At 39.3% G+C, this 27,917-nt stretch overlaps 2 protein-coding genes and 1 pseudogene across 3 annotated transcripts; all 3 read left to right on the top strand.

Moving 5' to 3' along the window:
- Nucleotides 1-12,255: 12,255 nt before the first annotated feature.
- On the top strand, nucleotides 12,256-14,153 carry LOC145488149 (ZP domain-containing protein-like; annotated as a pseudogene). The gene is made up of 2 exons (XR_014049481.1): nucleotides 12,256-12,468; nucleotides 12,644-14,153. The product of XR_014049481.1 is annotated as a ZP domain-containing protein-like (transcript).
- Nucleotides 14,154-17,721: 3,568 nt separating this feature from the next.
- On the top strand, nucleotides 17,722-24,278 carry LOC145487941 (venom prothrombin activator oscutarin-C non-catalytic subunit-like). The gene is made up of 10 exons (XM_081466710.1): nucleotides 17,722-18,098; nucleotides 19,096-19,469; nucleotides 19,553-19,691; nucleotides 20,289-20,617; nucleotides 20,749-20,887; nucleotides 21,485-21,813; nucleotides 21,945-22,083; nucleotides 22,682-23,058; nucleotides 23,142-23,280; nucleotides 23,878-24,278. The coding sequence occupies exons 1-10, from the start codon at nucleotides 18,026-18,028 to the stop codon at nucleotides 24,276-24,278; spliced, it is 2,439 nt and encodes an 812-aa protein (XP_081322836.1). The 5' UTR covers nucleotides 17,722-18,025.
- Nucleotides 24,279-24,283: 5 nt separating this feature from the next.
- Nucleotides 24,284-27,863, top strand: LOC145487940 (EGF-like repeat and discoidin I-like domain-containing protein 3). Its single transcript, XM_081466709.1, has 6 exons — nucleotides 24,284-24,476; nucleotides 25,075-25,403; nucleotides 25,535-25,673; nucleotides 26,273-26,601; nucleotides 26,732-26,870; nucleotides 27,469-27,863. Exons 1-6 carry the CDS (start codon nucleotides 24,455-24,457, stop codon nucleotides 27,861-27,863), a joined length of 1,353 nt encoding a protein of 450 aa, XP_081322835.1. The 5' UTR covers nucleotides 24,284-24,454.
- The last annotated feature ends 54 nt before the right edge of the window (nucleotides 27,864-27,917 follow it).

Below are 27,917 nucleotides of genomic sequence, written 5' to 3'. Positions count from 1 at the left end.
CCCGCGTGGTTTATTGCGCCAGTAAACCCATAGAAAGAGTAGTCTATTGCTTAACTAAGACATTTACTCCGCATTTTCTTTTGTGATAGACACAATGACTATCGTAATAAGGCGAACTAAGAACATCATCATAATTGTAATTAAAGTACCATATATTTTCTGAAATGTTCTGGTCATGATTTTGCAGGCTCGTCAAGTTATCCTTTAAAATCAGTGCCCTCAGCCATTTCATCATCCTTATCAGCCTCTCAGACAACACCACTGAGTGTGCTGCCAGCAACATTGACACAGAAGATCTCAGCAACAAGTGCAATGAATACGCCGAGTATAACTGCATCACGAGCTACTGAATCACACTCGTCATTACTTGAGAGCAGTGTAAGTCGAGGTAAGGATTGAACTTTGCTGTAAAATTTAACACAGAGTATGAACGTATCATTTCTCCTTACAATGCCTTACACAGAACCTGACGGGAAAATATATTTACGTCCCTCAAGTGTTCCACTCAGTCAATGAGTTCATATATTTTTGCAAATCAGAGCGCATGCAGAATGTACAGTATATGGCTACAATGTCTTCGCTTTTTCGCCGTGGTTTTATTTGTAATACTTTTACCTATCAAACAGTATGCGTTAAGACATCAGACTGAGTGAAGAAATGACGATTCACTCCTAGCCTGTACATTCCTCTTGAGCCTTGTTTACATTACTGAGTCGTGGGGAAAAAAAAAGAAAGAAAACTAAAGGATAAAGAGAACCCGGAGTAGTTGGCATACATGGATCTTCCTTGATACGGGCATCGGCACTAGCTGACGTCAAGACAGACTCATCAAAGTCCCCGACCAAAGTCTAATGAATCAACTCTATAGGATATAGTCATTGACATATTTTCCCAGGGGTTCTCCTAGATAGCAACAACAATTAAATTCAGTATTCTAATATGAGTTGTGAATTTGCGTGCGCAGTAAGGATGCGCAGAAACAATTAGCGAGAACGTCCTTGTTACTGGGTGAGGCCTTAAGGGCGACGTCGAGGTCACTGGCGACGCCAATTTTCACAATGCGCGTGGGATGGTGGAACAATACAAACCATGTCCACAGCTGGAATAGTGGCCCAAGTAGCGTGAGAGATGGAACGCTTTAGACTTGAGCTGATCGATGTTTTGTTAGGGACGGACCATTAGAAAAGTGATGGGGGAGGGGGTGGGAGAAGAGGGCTGGGACTTTTTCAGCTCGCAGGAATTTTTTTTCACGTCCACTGCCTCTGCAGGATTTTTTTTTCGGTGTCAAGTCCCCTACACGAACTTTTTTTCGGGGGTAAGGATATTCTACGGCAGCAATCTTAATCTTCACAATCGCCACAAAAGCTGAATGCCTGAAACAGGCTCCTAACAAATATTTTTATCTTTCACACAGTCGTTTCACTTTACTGTCAAAATTATACTCCGGGGAAAACATAACAAGCACGAGACACATCCAAGTGCTATTGCCTTAAAATGGGACTGATTTGCATTTTTTGTTTGATGTTTAGGGAAATATCAATTTTATTCATTCATTTCCTTTGTAATAGAATTCATTCTTGGCATGCAGTGAGTCAAACATTTAGCTGCGATTCAAGAAAGACAAGGCACTACAAGAACTGAAAAACTGGAGACCCATAGCTTTATAGTTGGTTTTCACATGACGTCACTAAAATTCGAACTACAAAACTATTGATCTTCCTGAGATTTTACTTAAATGATGTATAAGAGCAGCTGAAAACTAATGTTCATACAAATTTTCGCTCCGAATAGGTTCTTGGTTTTGTGATAAACTACGCTTGAATTTCTAAGCTTTTGCGTGACGCGGCATTTACATGACGGCCTAGAGAGCTGTCATGATGGTTAAAAAAGTGACTTATTTCGGGGAACTTGGCTATCTGAACAGTTCACGGCTTAGAAAAAGTATTATTTTAAAGTTTTAGAGTTCCTCGAGGGATAAACTCACGCTTTTGTGGCAAAACTCAGTGACAGATGTTTCTGTTGGTTTTCGGCCGCCATGTTGGTGCCCATACGGATGGGCACCAGCATGGCGTCTCCATACAAATCTCTATAAATTTGGGTAAAAAATTTCTCCGCATATCTCGCATAAGAAAAATTGCTGTGACCAGAATTTTGGCGAGAGTCTTTGCATATTTACCTTCTTTCATTTCCCAGATTCTGGACTTAATCTATTGACTGGTTTTGATTTTGGTTTTGATCTATTTTGAACTGCGTGACACTGAAAACCAGCAATTAAACGGTGACTACAAAATTGCATCCAAGGCGATTGCTTCACGTCTCAAGGCTGTTGTGCAAAATTTAGTAGACAACGACCAAACAGATTTCTTGAAAGGACGATCTATTGCAGAAAAAATTTACTTGATTAACAATGTCATCTCATACACAGAATCAAAGAATATTTCCGGCTTACTTCTCCTTGATGACTTTGAGAAAGCCTTCGATACTATTGAATGGGCATTTGTTGAGAAAACACTCCATCATTTTGGTTTTGGCTCTTCTTTAATTAAGCGGATCAATTTTGCGTCAGTCAATTCCAGCATTGCCCATTCCCCCGGGCTAACCCCCGGGCATTAGCATTTTTTAAAAAAATGGGCAAATTCCCCGGGGTGGGGACACATAAGTTGTCTAAATGCCACTGCGTGGGCACGAAGAAAGAGGGCAAATGCGCCCCCCCCCGGGGGGGGGGATCGTCGCATTCCAACACCTCTGCAGTCTTTTTTTATTAATTAGTCAATAAATCGTTGAGCTGTTCAGTATTTTAATGCAACGGTAAGACTTCAAGGACAACGGCGGGGGTGGAGGTGGGGGGTAGCTTTTTTTTCTGAATATTTTACAGGCCCTTGGTTTACAGATATAAACCTCCCCGAAACATCGAGAGCACAAAAGCCACGCGGTGTTTAGAGAGTATATAAAGGAATTACAAGTAAATTTGTCTTTTCCTCTTCTTTCTGGCGGATGTGGTTTATCTTATATTAAGTTATCGAGGATTAAGAACTTCCTAACATCAAGACTGAAGGACAAACAATGTCAGCAAAAAACCACAATGAAAAGTCGTGAAACAATAATCGATATTCTCGCTAATAGTGGATTGCTTTCAAACATCCAACCTAGGTTACCCGGTTTTCTTCTTGCTAGAAAACTCTTATGTTTTCCTGTATCAAATATGCCTGTCCTATATGTTGGTAAACTTTAGTCCTCAAGCGCGTGTTCGCTCTGTCTAGATTGATTTTGTCTGGAGATTTGAAAAATGTCCACTTAAACTTATGAAAATTACACAACTATAAAAGGCGGTTTTGATGGTTTCATTCACTTATTGGCTGCCTTACTCGTCAAAAGCTAAGTCTCGCGGGATTCTGGCCTCGGACCAGATAAATAAACCGAAGTGATGAATCGAGCGAATGTGTAAGTCGCATTGAACTATTGCATAAATTACTTTCTTTAGACCACTAAATAAATGTTACCATGTCAAAGCGAACGATCTGTGGTCAAAGAGAATAGCAATGATGATGTTTTTATGTAGACGCAGTCAATATTAGTCTTGTTGCCCCAATCAACACACAATGTCCAAATTCAAATTGACTCCTCTGTCTCGTGATTGAAATAATGTAACGGGCTAAGCTGTCCTGGGCCTGTAAGCGCTTATATCGGTTTCAGTCATATGAAAAGAGTTATCTAAACCTCGGCACTGTTGCCGATGCCCGTTGATATATCCGGGCGTAGAGAGGCACTGTGATTACCTACATAAGCAATACTTTTCCACTACAGACTGTCTCACCTTCCCTATTAAACCGTGGAGTAAGACCCTGGCTTGTAAGCTTCTTCCTTCAGCACTGACACAAACAAATAATAACGTGAAAGCGGAAGACTGCAGTTAGTCACAGTTGACTTTTCAATATCTGCTAAAAATTGAAACATTTTGTTCCGTTAAAAAACAGTGTTATGTCGCGTAAAGCTTGAAACGAGCAAAATTGTATCAAAGAAACTTCAAAGGTTTCATGGAAACTCAGTAACTACTGAACTAGTACTAGTGTAACTTGTCATTAACCAGCAAAAAACCTTGGAAACGGTGTTTGTCGTAGTATTTGAGCATTTAATTTTAAGGTCTGTTGTCTGTTGTCTGTTGTCTGTTGTCTCTTGGTGACTTAAAAGTCACCAAGAGACAATACCCCATTGTTTAGGGCTTCTTAAATGTTTGGATAAACTACTCGCAAAAAAAAAAAGAGAAAACTTACGGTGATTTATCGCTTACTGGCTTCGTTCAACGGACTGCTGCAATCAAGTTACAGTACGTATCTGAATTTATACTCCCATCAGACTTTCTTGAAGGGTTTATTCCGGCGGTTCTTTCCGGCATGGCTGTTTCCTACTGGTTGTCTCTTTTTTTCGTGGGATTCTCAGTGATGGCGTTACAGAGTTATTCTCAAGGTGGGTTAGAGAAATCTTTTCTTCACGAGTAGAATCCAAGAGATTAAAATTTCCAGTAGTTAAACTTACTAATGTACAATCCCTGCTAGTTATAGAGATCTGGGCGGGACTGAAGCTGATCTGATCACACTTCGCCCGAAATTTACAAACTATGCTGTTGTTGTTGTCTTTTTTAAAATTTCTGGAAAAAAATTTATTTCAAATTGACTTTGATCTCTGAAACTAGCCTGAAAACGCATCTGAGAAATCTTCGAGATCTGGACTCGGCAAAAAGCGAGCTCGTTGTCTCTTTTTGCAGGCCTAGCTGTAGTGAACCGAGAAACAGAGCTGATGCAGCGAAACTTACATTACATGTCGCCTACGGCATATAATAAGTAAGGGGTCTTTAAAATTGATTTGCTGGCGTAGTTTACACTAATTTGGCAACTCAAGTTAAGAATCAAGTTAATAACTAAGTTATGTTATGGCAACAATATTTCAAGGTGTAAAAATTAAGATTCCAAAACAAAGGTCGCATTTTTCTTAACGTTTATAAGTTAAATTATAAAATGAATTATTAAGAGTGCCTGCCTGTAAAAATCAGACAAATTCTTAATTTCGCGGCAAGGGTCGAAAATTCGATTTCGCTCATACTCTTATGGTAGATAGGCTAGTGCATTACAAAAACTACTGGATAGTTTTTTTGGCAAAATATCCTTTTATTTCAAAGAAATATGCAAATTACCAAATTCCGTTAAAATCGTCATTTGACGCACCATTTTATTAAGCAAGTTTGAGAGCCTCGCATGCAAAACCACATCATTCTTCCGTCTTTAAAACACTCATATATTTTTTTGCAATGTTTAAATGTGTACTGGGTTGATTTTAGGGAATGTTGCGTTGCCTTTTTGGGTGCAAAATAATTAAATTTCGAAGACATGTATTTCATTCACTGAAAAGTACTTCGTGAATATAATTAATTTTCACCATGTGCGAAACCTTCAAATGGATGAAGCTTCTGGTGGTTGAATCGCAGAGGGATGGTCTACAGATTCCTGTAAAAATTTCTTTGGGCAAATGATTGTGAGCGACGCGAGAGCTTTTCAAAGTACGTCAAAAATGCAAATATTTGACCATCCGTCGTCAAATTTCAATTTACGGGTTAGACGTATATTTTAGCATGTGCCACATGACTTGACCTTTGTTAAGTTGAAATAGACACAGAGCTGATAATTTCAAAATGTTCTAACCTCATTTGCTGTAAAAGGCAGGTCCAAAGCCGATTTGACGTGTTTCTAGTCGATCTCTCACCATTCGTCGCACATAATGCAGAAGTTTGCTTTTGTTTACACAAGGTTGACGTCCGATGTACATCGCCTACTGTCAACCTATTATTGGTTGAATACTATGAATCTGTGACCATCTTTCTGCGCTTATGAACATCACTGCATCTAAGTCTAAAACGGCTGAGTCATTTGTAGATAGTTGCTTGCTTTACGCTTCGCCTAAATATTGCGTTTGATCGATTGCTGACCATTGCTGATAAGCGTGTCGGCGCAGCACAATCTTACAGCCGTTATTTGTTCGTCACGCAATGCTGTCACGGCATATGCTGCACATTTTGATCTATTTTGTATAGAGTACTCTCAGGATAAGTGAAACAATTTAATCATTGTTCATCTGTTTGTTCATATATATAATGTGTGTATATTTATATAATCGTGTTCTATAGTGTACTTGGCGTCGGTCCAAATCACGTTTGTTGTATGTTCTGACGTTTCAGACAACAGCTGATAAAGCTAGTGCCTGTACTCACTAGAATTTTAAGAAAATCGCCATAAACAAATTATAGATCAATGAAGCAAGAACTAGCTGAAATAAAAATAGAAAATCACAACGTGTCTAATTCGTGAGAAAAACAGACTAAATTTAATTAGTAATTACGTGAGTAACGCGCACTCGTCGCCCCCAGGATTTCGCGCGATCATTTTTTTCTCGCGGTTTTCTTTCGCGTTACGCAAGACGGACTAAGCGAAAGAGGGACTACTCGTAGTTTAAAATAGCCCTGGCCATGCTATGTTATTGGGCGTATTTTGTTTGCCTTGTGGCGAGGCATTGGTATGTAACAGAAAATAGTGGACTGTTGTCAATACAGTCCAAAATTATCGACAGTAAAATATTCTAAATAAAACACCTATTGACCGGTTACCTCCGCGGGCACCATTTGCTCATTCCGATAAGGGTTTCATTATTTTCTTTACCCCTATTATGCGGCCACCCAAAATTTAAGAACTTTGTTTTGGAAGGGGCGATGGCAGATAAGAGTCTGAAATTGAAGGTGCATGACGAGGCATGTGCTAAAACCCAGACGATTCTGGACGATAGACGATGGACGATGGACGATGGACGATGGACGATGGACGATGGACGATGGACGATGGACGATGGACGATATCTCTGACACTCATTTATTTGTCGATGTTAAACTATTGAAGAGCGAAAATTCGTGCCCTCCCCCCTCCCCTTCCCCGAGCAAAAATATAACTTATTTGGACTGGACAAATTATCACGAAGTTCTGATCGCGGATTTTTCGTCACGCAATGTCACGCATTCATTTATTTCTCTCAGTCAAAGTACATAAACATGAAAAAATTTTCCACACAATCTTTTGCGTTTGTCACGCGATGTCACCATGGAGTTTTGAAATACTTGCAATAAAAACTTTCAGAGCTGGCGAAAATGAAATTGAAACACGTAAGGAAAGGAAGGGAAAAATGGTAATGGGAAGCATCGATAATTCTGGCAGACCGCTTGTGGAAAGCTTCACCAAAACAGCTTAAAAACTAAGGTGAGGCTGCTTATTTCCCCCCCACCCACCTCACGACAACTCATGCAAAAACATATCACGTGCTTGCCGTATGGGCTACGATTCTCCTGCGTCATTTCTGCGTACAGTCTGGAATAATTCATGTGAAAAAGCAATCGATTGCGGGACAAAAGAAAAAGATTGTGTGACAAATTTATACTTTGTTGTCAGAATTTAATAAATGAGTAACTGACATTGCGTGACATAAAATCCGCGGTCAAAATTTGTCCAGTCAAAATAAGTTTGTTTTTTTCTTGCTGGGGAGCGGGGCAGGCACGAATTTTCGCTGTGCACTATTTCAAAATTCCATGGTGACATCGCGTGACAAAAGAGGGAATGCGTGAAATTGCGTGACGAACAATTCGCGATCAGAACTTTGTCCTCGAATTTTCGCTGTTCAATATTTTAACATCGCGTGACAAAAACAAAAGATTGTGTGACAATTTTATACTTTGTCTGAGAGAAATAAATGAATGTCAGAGATATCGTCCATCGTCCATCGTCCATCGTCCAGAGTCTATCGTCCAGAGTCCACCGTCTGGGTTTTAGCATATGCCGCATGACGAGTGATAATTCAAACACACGTCTATCATGATTGTCTTGAATTGACTCCATGTTCACCAAGAAATTTATCGCCCGACAGTGAAAAATTAAATATTTTAGGTACACCAACCTCTATTTAAGCGGCTAGTCCCATTAAGCGGTCACCACCCATTTCCCAGAGGGTAGCCCACTGTATTACATGTAAACCAAAAATAATTGCATAGCGCGAAAAGACCTAGGTATGAGTTGAGCGTTACAGTATTACGCATGGCATGTAGGTCGCGGTGGTCGAGTAAAAGATAACAACAGGGGCAATGGTAAACTATTCATTCTTTTCATTTCTTAATTCAATCTCTTCCTACTCAACACGATTGTGTGCTCCCAGTGATTCCAAGCCTTACGGAGCCTTACGTATTAGGATAGAAATTGTCCTACCACTACCCCCTAAAATGGGATGACAGCATTGCGTGACGAACAAGGAACCGCTGCAAGCAAGGATTCAAGACATCAAACCATGATGATCAAACGTAATATTTTGGTATAGTGCAAAGCAAGCAACTCTCTACAAATGACTCAGCCGTTTTAGACTTAGATGCAGTGGTGATCATATGTGTCGAAAGAGGGTCACAGATTCATGGTATTCGACCGTTAAATAAGTTGACAGTTGGCGATGTACACGGACGTTATGTAAACAAAAGCAAACTTCTGCTTTATGTGCGACGAATGGTGAGAGAAACACGTCAAATCGGCTTTGGACCTGCCTTTTACAGCAAATGAGGTTAGAACATTCGAAATTATCAGCTCTGTGTCTATTTCAACTTAACATAGGTCAAGTCATGCGGCGCATGCTAAAATATACGTCTAACCCGTAAATTGAAATTTGACGACGGATGGTCAAATATTTGCATTTTTGACGTACTTTGAAAAGCTCTCGCGTCGCTCACAATCATTTGCCCAAAGAAATTTTTACAGGAATCTGTAGACCATCCCTCTGCGATTCAACCACCAGAAGCTTCATCCATTTGAAGGTTTCGCACATGGTGAAAATTAATTATATTCACGAAGTACTTTTCAGTGAATGAAATACATGTCTTCGAAATTTAATTATTTTGCACCCAAAAAGGCAACGCAACATTCCCTAAAATCAACCCAGTACACATTTAAACATTGCAAAAAAATATTTGAGTGTTTTAAAGACGGAAGAATGATGTGGTTTTGCATGCGAGGCTCTCAAACTTGCTTAATAAAATGGTGCGTCAAATGACGATTTTAACGGAATTTGGTAATTTGCATATTTCTTTGAAATAAAAGGATATTTTGCCAAAAAAACTATCCAGTAGTTTTTGTCATGCCCTAGCCTATCTACCATGAAAATATGAGCAAAATCGAATTTTCGACCCTTGCCGAGTTATTTTCCATTTTTATGGACAGGGACTCTTAAGGCTATGTAATTAAGTTAGAGATGTTGAAGACTTCTGTCAGTGAAGAATGTTAGCTCACCTAAAGATAATAAAGAAGGTTTACATATTTAAGTTTTGAACAATAACAAAACGGAAACAGACAGGGGAACGTTGTTAGACTTGCTCTAAGGGTGAGTACTGGAGTGGATCAAGAGAGCGCGCCATCTTGCATTCGACGCTTCCAAGTGAAGTAGTATGCAGTCGTGTCAAGACCTCTTTAAACTGCGATTGATTCAGAGACACATAGTCTATCAGAAATATCACGAAACCATAATTGTGCTCGTTGAGAAGGTTTATCAAAACTATCTCGATATGGTGTAAAAAATCGGAACGATCGACATTGAGCAAGTCTGCTGAGAGAAATGCTTACGTTTGATTGCATGCTGTTTAAGTTGCCCACTTCATTCAAAAGAACGTACAATTGATTTTAAACGTTTCTGTTTGATCATTTAAGGAGTTTGTCCAAACAGCTGGAATTACTTACAAGGTTCATGCTACAAGTTTTTTTCCAAGGCAACGAGCTGGAATGCAGCAAAATCCGCCTGTGAAGCACTCGGTGCCAAGCTTGTCGTGTTAAACTCATTCACTGAAAACCGAGCAGTTGGCGAAAAAGTAACAGGAGGACGGGGAACATATATTGGTTTGTACAGGAATCCAAGAGACAAGTCTCGCTGGCTGTGGGTTGACCAATCACATTCAACTTATACTCATTGGAATGGTGGAGAACCTAACAATGCTGGGGGAAGTGAGGATTGTGTACACATGCGTCCTAAGTCATACCGATATGAATGGAATGACTTACCTTGTAATAACGTCTACAATGTCCCTTACGTTTGCGAAACCACGGGTAAGTCAGGAAGCGTCATGTTAGATATTGCGTAACTTAATGCTAAATTTATTTATCAAAGCTTATCGAGATTAAACACGAATAACAGAAGTGTTGGGCCAAGCCTAATATATAAAAAGAAAGAGTCGAGCAATGTGCTAATCACATCACAATTTATAGCGAATTAGCAAGCATTACTGGTTCAAGTTTTCTGCCGCCTCTGGACAAAGGCCCCAGTCAAAGTGCCTGACCTTTACATACTTAGATTGAATATTCAGCATAGTATTTTGTCGCCTTTTAAGTCTAAACAGTTCTTAAGATGCTTTTTTTTAAAGTTACCGTGTCCAATCCTTTCTTACGCTTTTAATAGTTCTGAATGAAAACAGGCACTTTGGAGATGAAGATGACCACGTCTTGTCCGCCGAGGATTGAGAATTTGTGTTTTGCCAATATTGCATTATTGTTATATAACGTCACTTGATAAAGATTTGTAATCTTGATCTGGTAAAGTGTAACTACACTGTAACTGCTGAAAAGTGCTGGAAAGTGTGGCTAGCCATCTAAAGTTTTCAGATTTTTTCCACGGAAATTAAACTACATTTATAATAATATTATGGCCTATGTCGATATCTGCACAATAGTAAATTGTCCAGCTCTCACAGTCGGTCGCCTTGTCAAAACATCACCCAACAATTGCGTGAGGTCACAGATAAAAATCAGCGCGAAGTGCTCGTTCTCATGCCCTCAGGGATACCAGCTACAAGGTCCATCTTATAGGCAATGTGGGGCAAATGGTCAGTGGACGGACAGTGCTAAATCCCTCTCATGCAGCGGTACGCTCTACCGAATACATCTCTCTTACATCATTATTTTCTTCTGGGCTGCAAAGGTAGCAACATCGAGAAGTTAATCATATCTAGTCATTAGAAACCAGATCACAAACTTAATAGAGAATCACACAACGAGCCTTTCTTTCAGATATTGATGAGTGTGTCAAATGGCGGCTGCAGTCGCAATTGTGATAATACTACTCACTTAATAGTATTGCCTTCAAGTAAATTATATTGCATATGGAAAAATCGCCCTTCATGGATTTCAGTTGTAGACAGGAGAACTATCTTAGAACACCGTTTTCAGTCTGAATGATAGATCAATAATAGACATTTAGCACTTAATGACTGGTCCCTTGGGGAACAGGGAATTTTGTTTCCCGATTCAAAGGAAACAAAATTCACTGTTCCCAAGGGACTAGTCATTAAGTGATTTTTTTTTTATAACAAATCAAGTGGGTCAAACCGGTGGAAAACAAATAATCACTTTATTGACAAATGACGTGCCACAGCGGTCAACATTTCGCGGGTAAAAGTGAACTGTTTCCCGTTTGACGTCATAGTTTTCGCAATGTTGCCCGCTCATGGCATTTGGCGGGAAGCAGTTTCATTATTAGATGTCATGTGACCATGAACTAGTCAATAAATGGGTGCGCTGTAGCGGGAAAAACGCCAGCTATATAACATTGCTGTTTGTACTTTTTTTTATCGCTGTACTCTTTAAGATATCAATACACTTCCAGGCCTGGTAACAGGAAGACATTCGGTTCGTTTGGTCAAAGGAGATCATTGCGTTTAACCTTGTTGCTTTTAAAAACAATGTGAAGGCCATGCATTTCTTTTTTTTTTTTTTAACTGAGTGTCATCTTTCTAACTCCTCATGAATATCATCAGCGAGCAATGCAGTGAGCTGAAATTCTGAAGTTCTGGTAAAAAAGACTGGAATTTTGCTAAAATAGATAACTTACAAAGTTTCAAATTGAAGGAGTCCATAAAAGTTTATTTTAATATAAACAAATAGTTGTATCTTGATCGTCACTTTATTTTGTATTGTGTTTTCAGTAGTAAACTGTTCAGTTCTAAGTGTTGGCCGCCTTGTCAAAACATCCCCAGACAGTTGCCTGACATCACAGGTGCATTTCAACACCACTTGCTCGTTCTCATGCCCACAGGGATACCAGCTACAAGGTCCATCTTATAAGCACTGTGGGACAAATGGTCAGTGGACGAACAGTGCTAAATCGGTATCGTGCAAAGGTGAGCTTAGGATCACAGGTGTTACCGAAAAGACCGCCACTACAGTACTAGTTCTTTTAATCTTCTTTGCAAACATAATTCCAGTTTAAGAATAACGCTGGCAATGGCATTTTTAGATATCAACGAGTGCACGGTGTCAAATGGCGGCTGCAGTCACAAGTGTGTCAATACTGCGGGAGGCTACAAATGTGAATGTCCAGACCCGGAACTGAGCTTAGCATTGGATAACAAGAGATGTCACGGTAGATGTCGATTCAAAAATCATAGTAATACCATAAAAACGACTTATACCTTTGTGTGTACAATTTGTACGTTTTCAGATCGTAAGGTTATTCTGCATGTGCACAGTCTCCCATAATTTTCAAGTACTATAATAAGTATTTCCTCTCTCGTTTAATTTCCTTTATATCATTTTAGCTCCAGGTGTTGATGTTCAGTGCAACAGTGACAACATGACAATCATCATTCCCAAGTCCCTACTCCGTGGTATTGACCGTGAGCATCTACGACTCCTGGGCACAACATGCAAAGCCAAAGAAACAAGTGCTGACTTCTCTCTAACGACACCGCTGACTGGCTGTAACACAATACGCAGGCAAACACCTACAGCTATTGTTTACTCCAACACAGTCTTGGAAATCCCTGTGGCTGCTGAGGATGTCATAACACGCGTGCGTGAAATAGAAATACAGTTCAGCTGTTTTTATTCCAAGTATGGCGTTGTATCATCGGTTGGTTGGAAGCCAAGTAACAGGAAACTTGTGTTCAGTGATGATGGCAAAGGAAATTTTACACTTTCTCTGAAGATGTTTCCTGACAAGAGATTCGTGAGTCCTTACACGAAGGATGATTTCCCTGTTGCTGTGGTGCTGCGTAAACTTCTGTTCTTTGAGGTATCAGTGACATCAGGTGACAAACAGCTGTCAATCCTAGCGGATCGATGCTATGCCACGCCCACTCAGGACCAGCAGAATTCCTTGAAGTACGAGTTTATAACGAAAGGGTATGACCAGAATCATTTGTTCCTTTTCGGCATCTGCCTGTTACTTAAAATGACGGTGGTGCTGTGTGGCGACTAATTTATGATTTTACATTTACCAGATGCCCAATCGACAACACTGTGAAGTACCATGCTGCACCTTCAGTCAGTGCACAGCGGTTCACCCTGGAAGCCTTCAAGTTCATTGCTGACCATCCATTTGTGTTCGTTCACTGTCACGTGATTGTATGCAACGGAACCGATCGAGACTCGAAGTGCACGAAGAATTGTCCAACAAGTGGCCGAGGAAGACGTAAAGTGAGTGATCACATGTCTGGTGCGTACTATTTGGCTCAGGGCCCACTCCATCTGGCACGAGAGAAACGAGAGGAAAGGCGCTTGGATGTCCTGGATAAAAGTGGTATGTAGATTAAATGTGAAATTCTAAAACTGTGTGATAACGTAAATAGTATAATTAGATCTTCAAACTTAAGAGCATGGTAAATTACGCTATTACTTTGTCTTGGTGGCTAGATCTTTTTTCGATTTCGATTTAATTCCTCGCTTTGACTCATAATTAGAAGCCTGAATTAACATTAGTTGTTGGGAATCAAACATATGATGTCTTCTTTTTTTTCGCTCTCCTTCTACATAGGTGCCGGTGCTATCTTCCTGATGGCTCTGTTTGTGATGTGCGTTACTTGCTTAGTGGGTACAGCGGCGATGATATACAAGAGGTCACGTGACAAGCCCGCTGGCTATACCACGCTTGTCAGCGGTGAAAAGGAGTAGAGACATGCTCTTTGACTTCAACAGGACTGGACTTGCGATATTTTAAGGCAACTCGAACTTGGGATATGCATTGCTCGTAATCACTGGTTATCACTCGCTGAGTTCGAATAAAACTTTTTGCAACAACGAGAATCATTTACCTGCTTGACAGCTACACCCTACAGCCATCTCTGGATGAAAGCCTTGAGCTTGTCGGGCAACGCTGCATTTCCTTTGTTTGAAGAATTAACGGTGGCAAATTTAAAAGTTAGCTGTTAAATAAAACTATAACTCGGAGGTAAATGAAATTTAGCAAGAGCTTAGCATGGTTTGGCCATTTTCTTTGAAGAAATTCTTCAAACAAAATCTTTCTTTTCGTTTTATTAAGACCCTCTCTGACCATTGCAGTAAAAAGGTCGTCATTTTTTTTCTTTTTTAACTAAATGTCAGTGATTGCATATCTCAAGTTTAAGTTCATCCTTAATGTGTAGATTCTGAGTGGTGTTGAAAACTAAACGTTTTCTTTTATAGCTTTCGAGTTTACTCATAATCCTTACAGCTTACCGGATTGTCAAAAAAATGATTTAATTAAGGGTGCTCTGCTTTTTACGTATTTTGGAAAGGTGTAGAAACAGATATCATAACTAGCTATTAATACCCGAAGGGAAACAGAAATGGAGACCAATTTGAAAGGAACCAATAAGGTGTTGTTAGAGTATTTACCATTACAAAGACTGCATCCTTTAATTTACAACCGGATTTTGCATCACTTATTTAAGGTTGTCGACAGACCCCGGACCTATTATGGTTCCGTCTTGTAGGATTCTGACAGAGGCCAAAATCTAATTGCATTACTTTTTGCTCTGTTCGTTGGATCAGAGATCGGTAACGGAAGGATGCATGGAAGGTATTGGCCATGATATACCTTGCTGCCATGCATGTGTTATCATGCATTTGTCAAAGGAGTATTTGAGTAACACCTTAATGCCTTCCTAGATATAGAGTTAATAATGTTTGTTTACATGTAGCCAAAAGTAAATTTAAGATAAGTCGACATGGTTTTCAACCTTGTCTACATATTGATCGGTTCGTATGGCAAAGAGAAATGTTGTAGCAGAAGGCTCAAACATTGGTTAAGAACAATTTGTTTCCAATTCCAGATGGGAACAAATCAGGCAGACGAAAATTTCATGCCAGCGACTGATGTGATAATTAGATATTTTAACTGTAATAGTCAGGTGTGGTGTTGGTAGCTTGTTGCTGTTTAAAATAAGATCAATAAAGCAATGAATTGCATTTCATGCAATGAAAAAGTGTTTGTGTGGTTATGGCTTGCGCATGTGTACTTCCTGGAGTGAGTTACATCGCACTATTTTATTACTCGGACTTCTGAAGGAGTCAACTTAAATGCAATCCGTTCGTCGTCGTTGTTGTATGTGGTCAGCAAATGGGGGGTCATAGTCCAAGGCGTTCCTAGCGAGTGCGTGGAAACTGGGGATGACAATGCGACAGCTCTCGCACTTCGTGATCAACAATGTGATGTACAGAATGCTGCGTTTTGTGAGGAAAGTTTGGGAAAGACTTGAAGAAGATGTCGTTCGTTTTCGGAACGGGTTGGCCCACGAATTATATTGCTTGAAAGCTTGTCGTATAAGCAAGTTCATGCTCGCCGTCTCCCAACATAACAAAGGAGCCATTTACGAGTTCTAACTACGAAAACACAGACAAAAAGACAAATTATGATGCTGAGACGAACAACTCGCCGGGATGTCGAAAAATCAAAGAATCGTCGTAAGCAGGAAGATGAGGCAAACATCCTGCAATTGGATAAAGTGGATACTCAACGAAGCAACTTGAATAGTAAATATCTGAGCGTAACTCTTTGTGTTAAAAAGTGTCCTGATTCTTTTATTTGTTTTTACCCGGCGGCCGGGAAGTGTTTTCAAAAAGCTAGACTCCTGGCAGTGAAATTATTATAAAACTTTTACGGAATAACTCATTCAATTCTAAGTAGATCCGCCGTCACTCAGTAGGTCTTGATACATGGTATCAACATTATGTCACGCAACCCATAGCGGACTTTCGTCACGTTTAATATGGTTCCACGCCGAGGAAATGTATTGCTACACAGCGATCGAGCATTTTCAGCAGGTTTCAATGGATATTTCGGTGGAAAAACGGAAATCATTTCTGACTGCCGGGTATATATAGTGTTTTTTTTTTTTTTTTGAAAAACCGTGCCCGTGAGTCACACAGAGTTCGGACAACTTGCAAACCCAAATCATTGAACAAAATCGCTTGCTCAGTATGACCAAAGATCAAAATACTCAAATATTCCCAGAGGGTGTCAAATAATATCAATAATTTTTGTGGAAATTGATTATCTGTGAATTTTTGACTGCTGGGTATTTAGTTTTTTGAGCAATCCTTGCCCGTGAGTCAATATTTTTGTACTATGGCTTGGAGAATTCCTCCATTACAAAAACAAAGCATTATTTAGAGTCGCTTAGCATTTCTGAACAAATATTTTCATTGTGGACTATAAAAGAGCGTTTACACAGGCTTCGTAACGCAAGTTAAGCGTATTGAACACAATAATAACTTTACATTGTGTCTAGATACCCGGCGGCCGGGAAGTGTTTTCAGAAAACTAGATACCCGATCAGTCAGAAATTATTATAGAATTTCCGCGAAATAACTCATTACTTAGAGTAATAGATCATTGTTTAGAAATGTCAAGCGATTTCAAGTATTATTTTGGCTTTGTAGTCGAAGAAAGTTTCGAGCTTGGACATACTATAAAAGCTCAATGTTTTGCCATTTATAGAGCGTCTAGTTAATTTCGTTTTTATGCGACAACTTTTGAAGAATTTTATATGACGTAGGAACGCTGTGATCGGAACCTGTCACAGACCAGACTGTTTAAGCCAGCATCTCCCGACAGATGTATAGAACTGAATTAGTGTGATTATAGTGTTTTTCATGTGATCATGATCTGCTGTACATTTGTGAGTAGCTAGCAGGCGGTTTCGTTAGGGTGTATCGATGGGCTTTCGTGGCGCCAGAACGAGGAGCAAAGCTGCGAGAAGAATGAATGTTTCTGTATCGCGTTGGCATTGAGTCGTGTTGTAAAAAGGCATTCAAAAGCAGATTAGCAAACATATAATGATAAACTACCTCTATGGCCTTATTTCACAGGAACTAAAAAAAAAGTTACAAAGGAACGGTGTTTGAGTGTGTTTTACTTCAAATAAAAGCCCAAGAATTAATTGAGGAAGTGATCTCAAGAGGCAAGAGGGCCGAAATAATAACTAGTTATTTATGCAGACACTGAAGCGTTAAATCTTCAACACCTAAGGTCAAAAATTCAAATTCATTATTGTTTCGTCTGGTGCGACAAGACAAGTACTTCCTTTTCAGTTTGATAATTTTCTTGAATAAATAGTCTGTATCGGGCAAGTGTCTGTACCGCAAAAACTTGTCTCGGTTTCAGGGACACGAAAAAAGCATTTCTAATCCCCCTGAATTGAGACTAATCCTTCCTTTCTTTTACCTATCCTTCCTTAGTCCTTCCGTTCCTTCCTTTGGGCTAGTCCTTCGCAGGAGTATTATGAATAGTAATGAATTCACCGATGCAATAATCCAGTCACGTTAAAACAAATCGAGTAAATTACGTCAAAGAAACCTCAACAGTTTACTACTCTGGAAACTCTGAAATAGCATAACAAGGCATCCATCAGCAAGCTACATGATCAAAATCTGTTTGTTCGTTCATTGTAACATTTGAGTCTTTTTTTAATACAAGCTACAAATTAAGTCATCGGGAGACAATACTTCAGTGTAATGTTTCTGAAATGTTTGAATAATCTAGCTCGAAAAACAGACCTGTACGCTGCATATATTAATCTGACATTATAAAGACACGTAAACACTACGATCAAAGTCATTTTCACACAACAAGTCTTTCATCGCATTTCAGTTCCTTACCCGAGCTCACATTATTATCAGAAGTTAGTTGCTGAAGGGATAATCCAGATATTTTTTCTGGCATGGAGCCTTTCCACTGGGCGTTTGTATTCCTCGTGGGATTTTCAGGTTTGGTCTTGCGAACTGATTCACAAGGTGAGTAACTCCGCAAAACAAGAATATTGTTTTCAAATGAAGGAAGGAAAGCATTGAAAACTTTAGCTATCTTGTTGGATCATTATGCCTAAATCACGCAATATAAATATTCGTCCACGCGGAGATTTTAGAGAATATTTCCACTTCAAAATTTCAAAGCAAATATTTTTTAGTTATTTTACATAACGGAGCTTAATTAAAAATTAGCGTCAAATTTCGTTTCTACCAGTAAATTTATCAAGAAATCTGATTTCTAAAATAGAATTCAGGAACTTGTAATAGTTTTTGCTGGCTGTAATCCGTTCCTTTCGGTCAGTTTTGAGAGTTTTTAACATCACGAGCGCCACCTCGCTACTTGTTATCGGTCGAAGAAAAAATACAAATTTCTTTCGTTAACTGAACAGTAAATTAGACCGCAGAATAAATTATGCTTTTTAAGAGGTAGAAAATGCCAGGTCAAAATCTCTCTGCTGACAAATATTTCAAGATTCAATTATTGGCAGAGCAAAGGCAGCCTTCATCAAAGGTTAACTGGAGAAATATAACAAGTTCGAAGTCTCTAGCTTCTTTCTGGTTGCCTGTTCAGTATGTGACAAGGTAATTGTTGGGTTGACGTTAAAAACTTTCCTGCTAGATACATTACTTATTATTAAGCGACTTGTTCAATTTCTCTGACTGCTAATAACTATTAAGTTTACGTAAAAGCACGCGCAGCTGATACCATTGTGCCATTTGGAGTATACTGCTGTACGATCGATTTGGGGGTCACGAAATTAAAAAGAGAAGACCGGACCCCACATTCCTAAGATGCTCAGAAATAGGAAAAGTAGTAGAAAGTTACCATAGTAATAAACATGGCAAAACAAGGAAACCACAAAGGACAAAGCAGGAACCGAGACTACAGGGTACCTTCTCTTTTTTCTTATAATGCATAACATAACGATCCTCTAAGCAATAACGCACTTAAAGCATATTTCCATACCTTCCTTCTGATAAGAATGTACAGCACCTCTTGGCATGGAAACCCGTCTCATCAAAGATGCTCAAATCACCGCCTCTTCTGAGTGGGATTCAAATCACGCTGCGATCCAGGCAAGGTTGAACTTTAAGGCAGGTGGAGGCAAACAAGGGGCATGGTCAGCTCGCTCTAATGACGCCAATCAATGGATTCAGGTGGCCCTTGGCAGTTACACCAAATTAACAGGTATAGCTACACAAGGAAGAAATGGACACAGTCAGTGGGTAACCAAATACCAGCTGCAATACAGTGACGATGGAGTTATCTTTCACTATTACAAAGAATCAGGCCAGAGATCGCCAAAGGTAAAACCATACCAATCTGACAATTTTAAATCACTGCGCGCCTCTATGGCAACCGTTTTACAGCTAAACTAATTTAGTTTTATTTCTGTTATGAGAAGCTTTACTGTAGATCTGTTGATGCTAATGATTAGGTGTTTAGTGGAAATAAGGACAGAGACAGCATTGTTCACCACAACTTAAACCCGCCAATCCAAGCAAGCTACATCAGACTCAGGCCAACAGCGTGGTCCAGTCATATTTCACTGAGGATGGAACTGTATGGTTGTTTAGGTATGTTGTATTCTGATTACTTGCAACTTTTTCAGCTGAGTGGAACACCTTAAGATAACATCTGATTCCTTCAGAGTAACGTGTTTGGTATATGCTAGTATTGAAAGGTGGTCTTATATTTGTTTAAAATGCGTTTTTAACCTCTAAATTATCGGTATATACGTACTATAAATAAAAATAGGGAACTAGAGTTGGGATCATGATCCAAACAAGTTTTATGTTTCAAAGAGGTGAGGTTTGAGTTTAGTTTGGGAGGTGAAGTTTTATCTAAAAACCCCTTTAGTTACATACAAGTAAAGTGCATGGCAACAGTCGGGAAAGAAGAAGCCAAATTTTGCAGTTCTCAGCTAAACATTACAAGCATTACGGCATAGCCTAACAAAATCAAAAGAAAACTATTATTTTAAAACAGTCTTTTAATCTGGAAAGGCTTTATTTTTCTGAGACTGCTAACTAGCAGAGCTGGCTATTCTTGGTAAAGAGCTGTGAGGTTGAAAAAATCAGTAATTCGATGTTAACTATTTTGTTTAGTTAGTTTGTTAAATCGTTTGGTTTTTAAATTGATGGTTTACTTACGTTTTGTGTTTCGCACGGCAGCGCTATGTACAGCATCTCTAGGCATGGAATCGCGTCTCATCAAAGATGCTCAAATCACCGCCTCTTCTGAGTGGGATTCAAATCACGCTGCGATCCAGGCAAGGTTGAACTTTAAGGCAGGTGGAGGCAAACAAGGGGCATGGTCAGCTCGCTCTAATGACGCCAATCAATGGATTCAGGTGGCCCTTGGGAGATACACCAAATTAACAGGTATAGCTACACAAGGAAGAAATGGACACAGTCAGTGGGTAACCAAATACCAGCTGCAATACAGTGACGATGGAGTTATCTTTCACTATTACAAAGAATCAGGCCAGAGATCGCCAAAGGTAAAACCATATCAATCTGACAATTTTAAATCACTGCGCGCCTCTATGGCAACCGTTTTACAGCTAAACTAATTTAGTTTTCTTTCTGTTATGAGAAGCTTTACTGTAGATCTGTTGATGCTAATGATTAGGTGTTTAGTGGAAATAAGGACAGAGACAGCATTGTTCACCACAACTTAAACCCGCCAATCCAAGCAAGCTACATCAGACTCAGGCCAACAGCGTGGTCCAGTCATATTTCACTGAGGATGGAACTGTATGGTTGTTTAGGTATGTTGTATTCTGATTACTTGCAACTTTTTCAGCTGAGTGGAACACCTTAAGATAACATCTGATTCCTTCAGAGTAACGTGTTTGGTATATGCTAGTATTGAAAGGTGGTCTTATATTTGTTTAAAATGCGTTTTTAACCTCTAAATTATCGGTATATACGTACTATAAATAAAAATAGGGAACTAGAGTTGGGATCATGATCCAAACAAGTTTTATGTTTCAAAGAGGTGAGGTTTGAGTTTAGTTTGGGAGGTGAAGTTTTATCTAAAAACCCCTTTAGTTACATACAAGTAAAGTGCATGGCAACAGTCGGGAAAGAAGAAGCCAAATTTTGCAGTTCTCAGCTAAACATTACAAGCATTACGGCATAGCCTAACAAAATCAAAAGAAAACTATTATTTTAAAACAGTCTTTTAATCTGGAAAGGCTTTATTTTTCTGAGACTGCTAACTAGCAGAGCTGGCTATTCTTGGTAAAGAGCTGTCAGGTTGAAAAAATCAGTAATTCGATGTTAACTATTTTGTTTAGTTAGTTTGTTAGTTCGTTTGGTTTTTAAATTGATGGTTTACTTACGTTTTGTGTTTCGCACGGCAGCGCTATGTACAGCATCTCTAGGCATGGAATCGCGTCTCATCAAAGATGCTCAAATCACCGCCTCTTCTGAGTGGGATTCAAATCACGCTGCGATCCAGGCAAGGTTGAACTTTAAGGCAGGTGGAGGCAAACAAGGGGCATGGTCAGCTCGCTCTAATGACGCCAATCAATGGATTCAGGTGGCCCTTGGGAGATACACCAAATTAACAGGTATAGCTACACAAGGAAGAAATGGACACAGTCAGTGGGTAACCAAATACCAGCTGCAATACAGTGATGATGGAGTGCACTTTCACTATTACAAAGAACAAGGCCAGAGATCGCCAAAGGTAAAAGCATACCAATCTGACAATTTTAAATCGCTGCACGCATTCATGGCAACCATTTTACAGCTAAGTTGATTTAGTTTTATTTCTGTTATGAGAAGCTTTACTGTAGATCTGTTGATGCTAATGATTAGGTGTTTAGTGGAAATAAGGACAGAGACAGCATTGTTTACCACAACTTAAACCCGCCAATCCAAGCAAGCTACATCAGACTCAGGCCAACAGCGTGGTCCAGTCATATTTCACTGAGGATGGAACTGTATGGTTGTCTAGGTATGTTGTAGTCTGATTACTTGCAACTTTTTAAGCTGTGTGGAACATCTTAAGATAATATCTGATTGCTTAAGAATGACGTGTTTTGTATATGCTAGTACTGAAAGGTGATTTTATGTTTGTTAAAAAGCTTTTTTAACCTCCAAATTATCGGGATATACGTACTATAAATAAAACCAGGGAACTAGAGTTGGGATCATGATCCAAACAAGTTTTATGTTTCAAAGAGGTGAGGTTTGAGTTCAGTTTCGGACGTGAATTTTTATCTAAAAACCCCTTTAGTTACATACAAGTAAAGTGCATGGGAACTGTCGGGGAAGAAGAAGCCAAAGTTTGTAGTTCTCAGCTAAACATTACAAGCATTACGGCATAGCGTAACAAAATCGAAGGCACAAATATTATTTTTAAAACAGTCTTTTAATCTGGAAAGGCTTTATTTTTCTGAGACTGCTAACTAGAAGAGCTGGCTATTCTTGGTAAAGAGCTGTGAGGTTGAAAAAATCAGTAATTCAATGTTAACTATTTTGTTTAGTTAGTTAGGTTTTTTCTTTGTTTTTTACATTGATGGTTTACTTATGTTTTGTGTTTTGCACGGCAGCGCTATGTACAGCATCTCTAGGCATGGAATCGCGTCTCATCAAAGATGCTCAAATTACCGCCTCTTCTGAGTGGGATTCAAATCACGCTGCAATCCAGGCAAGGTTGAACTTTAAGGCAGGTGGAGGCAAACAAGGGGCATGGTCAGCTCGCTCTAATGACGCCAATCAATGGATTCAGGTGGCCCTTGGCAGTTACACCAAATTAACAGGTATAGCTACACAAGGAAGAAATGGACACAGTCAGTGGGTAACCAAATACCAGCTGCAATACAGTGACGATGGAGTTATCTTTCACTATTACAAAGAATCAGGCCAGAGATCGCCAAAGGTAAAACCATACCAATCTGACAATTTTAAATCACTGCGCGCCTCTATGGCAACCGTTTTACAGCTAAACTAATTTAGTTTTCTTTCTGTTATGAGAAGCTTTACTGTAGATCTGTTGATGCTAATGATTAGGTGTTTAGTGGAAATAAGGACAGAGACAGCATTGTTCACCACAACTTAAACCCGCCAATCCAAGCAAGCTACATCAGACTCAGGCCAACAGCGTGGTCCAGTCATATTTCACTGAGGATGGAACTGTATGGTTGTTTAGGTATGTTGTATTCTGATTACTTGCAACTTTTTCAGCTGAGTGGAACACCTTAAGATAACATCTGATTCCTTCAGAGTAACGTGTTTGGTATATGCTAGTATTGAAAGGTGGTCTTATATTTGTTTAAAATGCGTTTTTAACCTCTAAATTATCGGTATATACGTACTATAAATAAAAATAGGGAACTAGAGTTGGGATCATGATCCAAACAAGTTTTATGTTTCAAAGAGGTGAGGTTTGAGTTTAGTTTGGGAGGTGAAGTTTTATCTAAAAACCCCTTTAGTTACATACAAGTAAAGTGCATGGCAACAGTCGGGAAAGAAGAAGCCAAATTTTGCAGTTCTCAGCTAAACATTACAAGCATTACGGCATAGCCTAACAAAATCAAAAGAAAACTATTATTTTAAAACAGTCTTTTAATCTGGAAAGGCTTTATTTTTCTGAGACTGCTAACTAGCAGAGCTGGCTATTCTTGGTAAAGAGCTGTCAGGTTGAAAAAATCAGTAATTCGATGTTAACTATTTTGTTTAGTTAGTTTGTTAAATCGTTTGGTTTTTAAATTGATGGTTTACTTACGTTTTGTGTTTCGCACGGCAGCGCTATGTACAGCATCTCTAGGCATGGAATCGCGTCTCATCAAAGATGCTCAAATCACCGCCTCTTCTGAGTGGGATTCAAATCACGCTGCGATCCAGGCAAGGTTGAACTTTAAGGCAGGTGGAGGCAAACAAGGGGCATGGTCAGCTCGCTCTAATGACGCCAATCAATGGATTCAGGTGGCCCTTGGGAGATACACCAAATTAACAGGTATAGCTACACAAGGAAGAAATGGACACAGTCAGTGGGTAACCAAATACCAGCTGCAATACAGTGATGATGGAGTGCACTTTCACTATTACAAAGAATCAGGCCAGAGATCGCCAAAGGTAAAAGTATACCAATCTGACAATTTTAAATCGCTGCACGCATTCATGGCAACCATTTTACAGCTAAGTTGATTTAGTTTTATTTCTGTTATGAGAAGCTTTACTGTAGATCTGTTGATGCTAATGATTAGGTGTTTAGTGGAAATAAGGACAGAGACAGCATTGTTTACCACAACTTAAACCCGCCAATCCAAGCAAGCTACATCAGACTCAGGCCAACAGCGTGGTCCAGTCATATTTCACTGAGGATGGAACTGTATGGTTGTCTAGGTATGTTGTAGTCTGATTACTTGCAACTTTTTAAGCTGTGTGGAACATCTTAAGATAATATCTGATTGCTTAAGAATGACGTGTTTTGTATATGCTAGTACTGAAAGGTGATTTTATGTTTGTTAAAAAGCTTTTTTAACCTCCAAATTATCGGGATATACGTACTATAAATAAAACCAGGGAACTAGAGTTGGGATCATGATCCAAACAAGTTTTATGTTTCAAAGAGGTGAGGTTTGAGTTCAGTTTCGGACGTGAATTTTTATCTAAAAACCCCTTTAGTTACATACAAGTAAAGTGCATGGGAACTGTCGGGGAAGAAGAAGCCAAAGTTTGTAGTTCTCAGCTAAACATTACAAGCATTACGGCATAGCGTAACAAAATCGAAGGCACAAATATTATTTTTAAAACAGTCTTTTAATCTGGAAAGGCTTTATTTTTCTGAGACTGCTAACTAGAAGAGCTGGCTATTCTTGGTAAAGAGCTGTGAGGTTGAAAAAATCAGTAATTCAATGTTAACTATTTTGTTTAGTTAGTTAGTTTTTTTCTTTGCTTTTTACATTGATGGTTTACTTATGTTTTGTGTTTTGCACGGCAGCGCTATGTACAGCATCTCTAGGCATGGAATCGCGTCTCATCAAAGATGCTCAAATTACCGCCTCTTCTGAGTGGGATTCAAATCACGCTGCAATCCAGGCAAGGTTGAACTTTAAGGCAGGTGGAGGCAAACAAGGGGCATGGTCAGCTCGCTCTAATGACGCCAATCAATGGATTCAGGTGGCCCTTGGCAGTTACACCAAATTAACAGGTATAGCTACACAAGGAAGAAATGGACACAGTCAGTGGGTAACCAAATACCAGCTGCAATACAGTGACGATGGAGTTATCTTTCACTATTACAAAGAATCAGGCCAGAGATCGCCAAAGGTAAAACCATATCAATCTGACAATTTTAAATCACTGCGCGCCTCTATGGCAACCGTTTTACAGCTAAACTAATTTAGTTTTCTTTCTGTTATGAGAAGCTTTACTGTAGATCTGTTGATGCTAATGATTAGGTGTTTAGTGGAAATAAGGACAGAGACAGCATTGTTCACCACAACTTAAACCCGCCAATCCAAGCAAGCTACATCAGACTCAGGCCAACAGCGTGGTCCAGTCATATTTCACTGAGGATGGAACTGTATGGTTGTTTAGGTATGTTGTATTCTGATTACTTGCAACTTTTTCAGCTGAGTGGAACACCTTAAGATAACATCTGATTCCTTCAGAGTAACGTGTTTGGTATATGCTAGTATTGAAAGGTGGTCTTATATTTGTTTAAAATGCGTTTTTAACCTCTAAATTATCGGTATATACGTACTATAAATAAAAATAGGGAACTAGAGTTGGGATCATGATCCAAACAAGTTTTATGTTTCAAAGAGGTGAGGTTTGAGTTTAGTTTGGGAGGTGAAGTTTTATCTAAAAACCCCTTTAGTTACATACAAGTAAAGTGCATGGCAACAGTCGGGAAAGAAGAAGCCAAATTTTGCAGTTCTCAGCTAAACATCACAACCATTACGGCATAACCTAGCAAAATCAAAGGCAAAAATATTATTTTTAAAACAGTCTTTTAATCTGGAAAGGCTTTATTTTTCGGACACTACTAACTAGAAGAGCTGACTATTCTTGGTGAAGAGCTGTGAGGTTGAAAAAATCAGTAATTCGATGTTAACTATTTTGTTTAGTTAGTTTGTTAGTTCGTTTGGTTTTTAAATTGATGGTTTACCCTTGTTTTGTGTTTCGCACGGCAGCGCTATGTACAGCATCTCTAGGAATGGAATCGCATCTCATCAAAGATGCTCAAATTACCGCCTCTTCTGAGTGGGATTCAAATCACGCTGCGATCCAGGCAAGGTTGAACTTTAAGGCAGGTGGAGGCAAACAAGGGGCATGGTCAGCTCGCTCTAATGACGCCAATCAATGGATTCAGGTGGCCCTTGGGAGATACACCAAATTAACAGGTATAGCTACACAAGGAAGAAACGGACACAGCCAGTGGGTAACCAAATACCAGCTGCAATACAGTGATGATGGAGTGATCTTTTACTTTTACAAAAAACCAGGCCAGAGATCGCCAAAGGTAAAAGTATACCAATCTGACAATTTTAAATCGCTGCACGCATTCATGCAACCATTTTACACCTAAACTAATTCAGTTTTATTTCTGTTATGAGAAGCTTTACTGTAGATCTGTTGATGCTAATGATTAGGTGTTTAGTGGAAATAAGGACAGAGACAGCATTGTTTACCACAACTTAAACCCGCCAATCCAAGCAAGCTACATCAGACTCAGGCCAACAGCGTGGTCCAGTCATATTTCACTGAGGATGGAACTGTATGGTTGTCTAGGTATGTTGTAGTCTGATTACTTGCAACTTTTTAAGCTGTGTGGAACATCTTAAGATAATATCTGATTGCTTAAGAATGACGTGTTTTGTATATGCTAGTACTGAAAGGTGGTTTTATGTTTGTTAAAAAGCTTTTTTAACCTCCAAATTATCGGCATATACGTACTATAAATACAAATAGCGAACTAAAGTTGGGATCATGATCCAAACAAGTTTTATGTATCAAAGAGGTGTGGTTTGAGTTTAGTTTCGGACGTGAATTTTTATCTAAAAACCTCTTTAGCTAGACACAAGTAAAGTTCATGGGAACTGTCGGGGAAGAAGAAGCCAAAGTTTGCAGTTCTCAGCTAAACATCACAAGCCTTACGGCATAGCCTAACAAAATCAAAGGCAAAAATATTATTTTTAAAACATTCTTTTAATCTGGAAAGGCTTTATTTTTCTGAGACTGCTAACTAGAAGAGCTGGCTATTCTTGGTGAGGAGCTGTGAGGTTGAAAAAATCAGTAATTCGATGTTAACTATGTTGTTTAGTTAGTTTCTTAGTTTGTTTGTTTTTTAAATTGATGGTTTACTTATCTTTTGTGTTTTGCACGGCAGCGCTATGCACAGCATCTCTAGGCATGGAATCGCGTCTCATCAAAGATGCTCAAATTACCGCCTCTTCTGAGTGGGATTCAAATCACGCTGCGATCCAGGCAAGGTTGAACTTTAAGGCAGGTGGAGGCAAACAAGGGGCATGGTCAGCTCGCTCTAATGACGCCAATCAATGGATTCAGGTGGCCCTTGGGAGATACACCAAATTAACAGGTATAGCTACACAAGGAAGAAATGGACACAGTCAGTGGGTAACCAAATACCAGCTGCAATACAGTGATGATGGAGTGCACTTTCACTATTACAAAGAACAAGGCCAGAGATCGCCAAAGGTAAAAGCATACCAATCTGACAATTTTAAATCGCTGCACGCATTCATGCAACCATTTTACAGCTAAGTTAATTTAGTTTTATTTCTGTTATGAGAAGCTTTACTGTAGATCTGTTGATGC

The sequence above is a fragment of the Orbicella franksi genome, chromosome 5, assembly GCF_964199315.1.
Source record: "Orbicella franksi chromosome 5, jaOrbFran1.1, whole genome shotgun sequence".
NCBI classification, from domain to species: Eukaryota; Metazoa; Cnidaria; class Anthozoa; order Scleractinia; family Merulinidae; genus Orbicella; species Orbicella franksi.
This window is presented reverse-complemented; position numbering and strand designations above follow the sequence as displayed.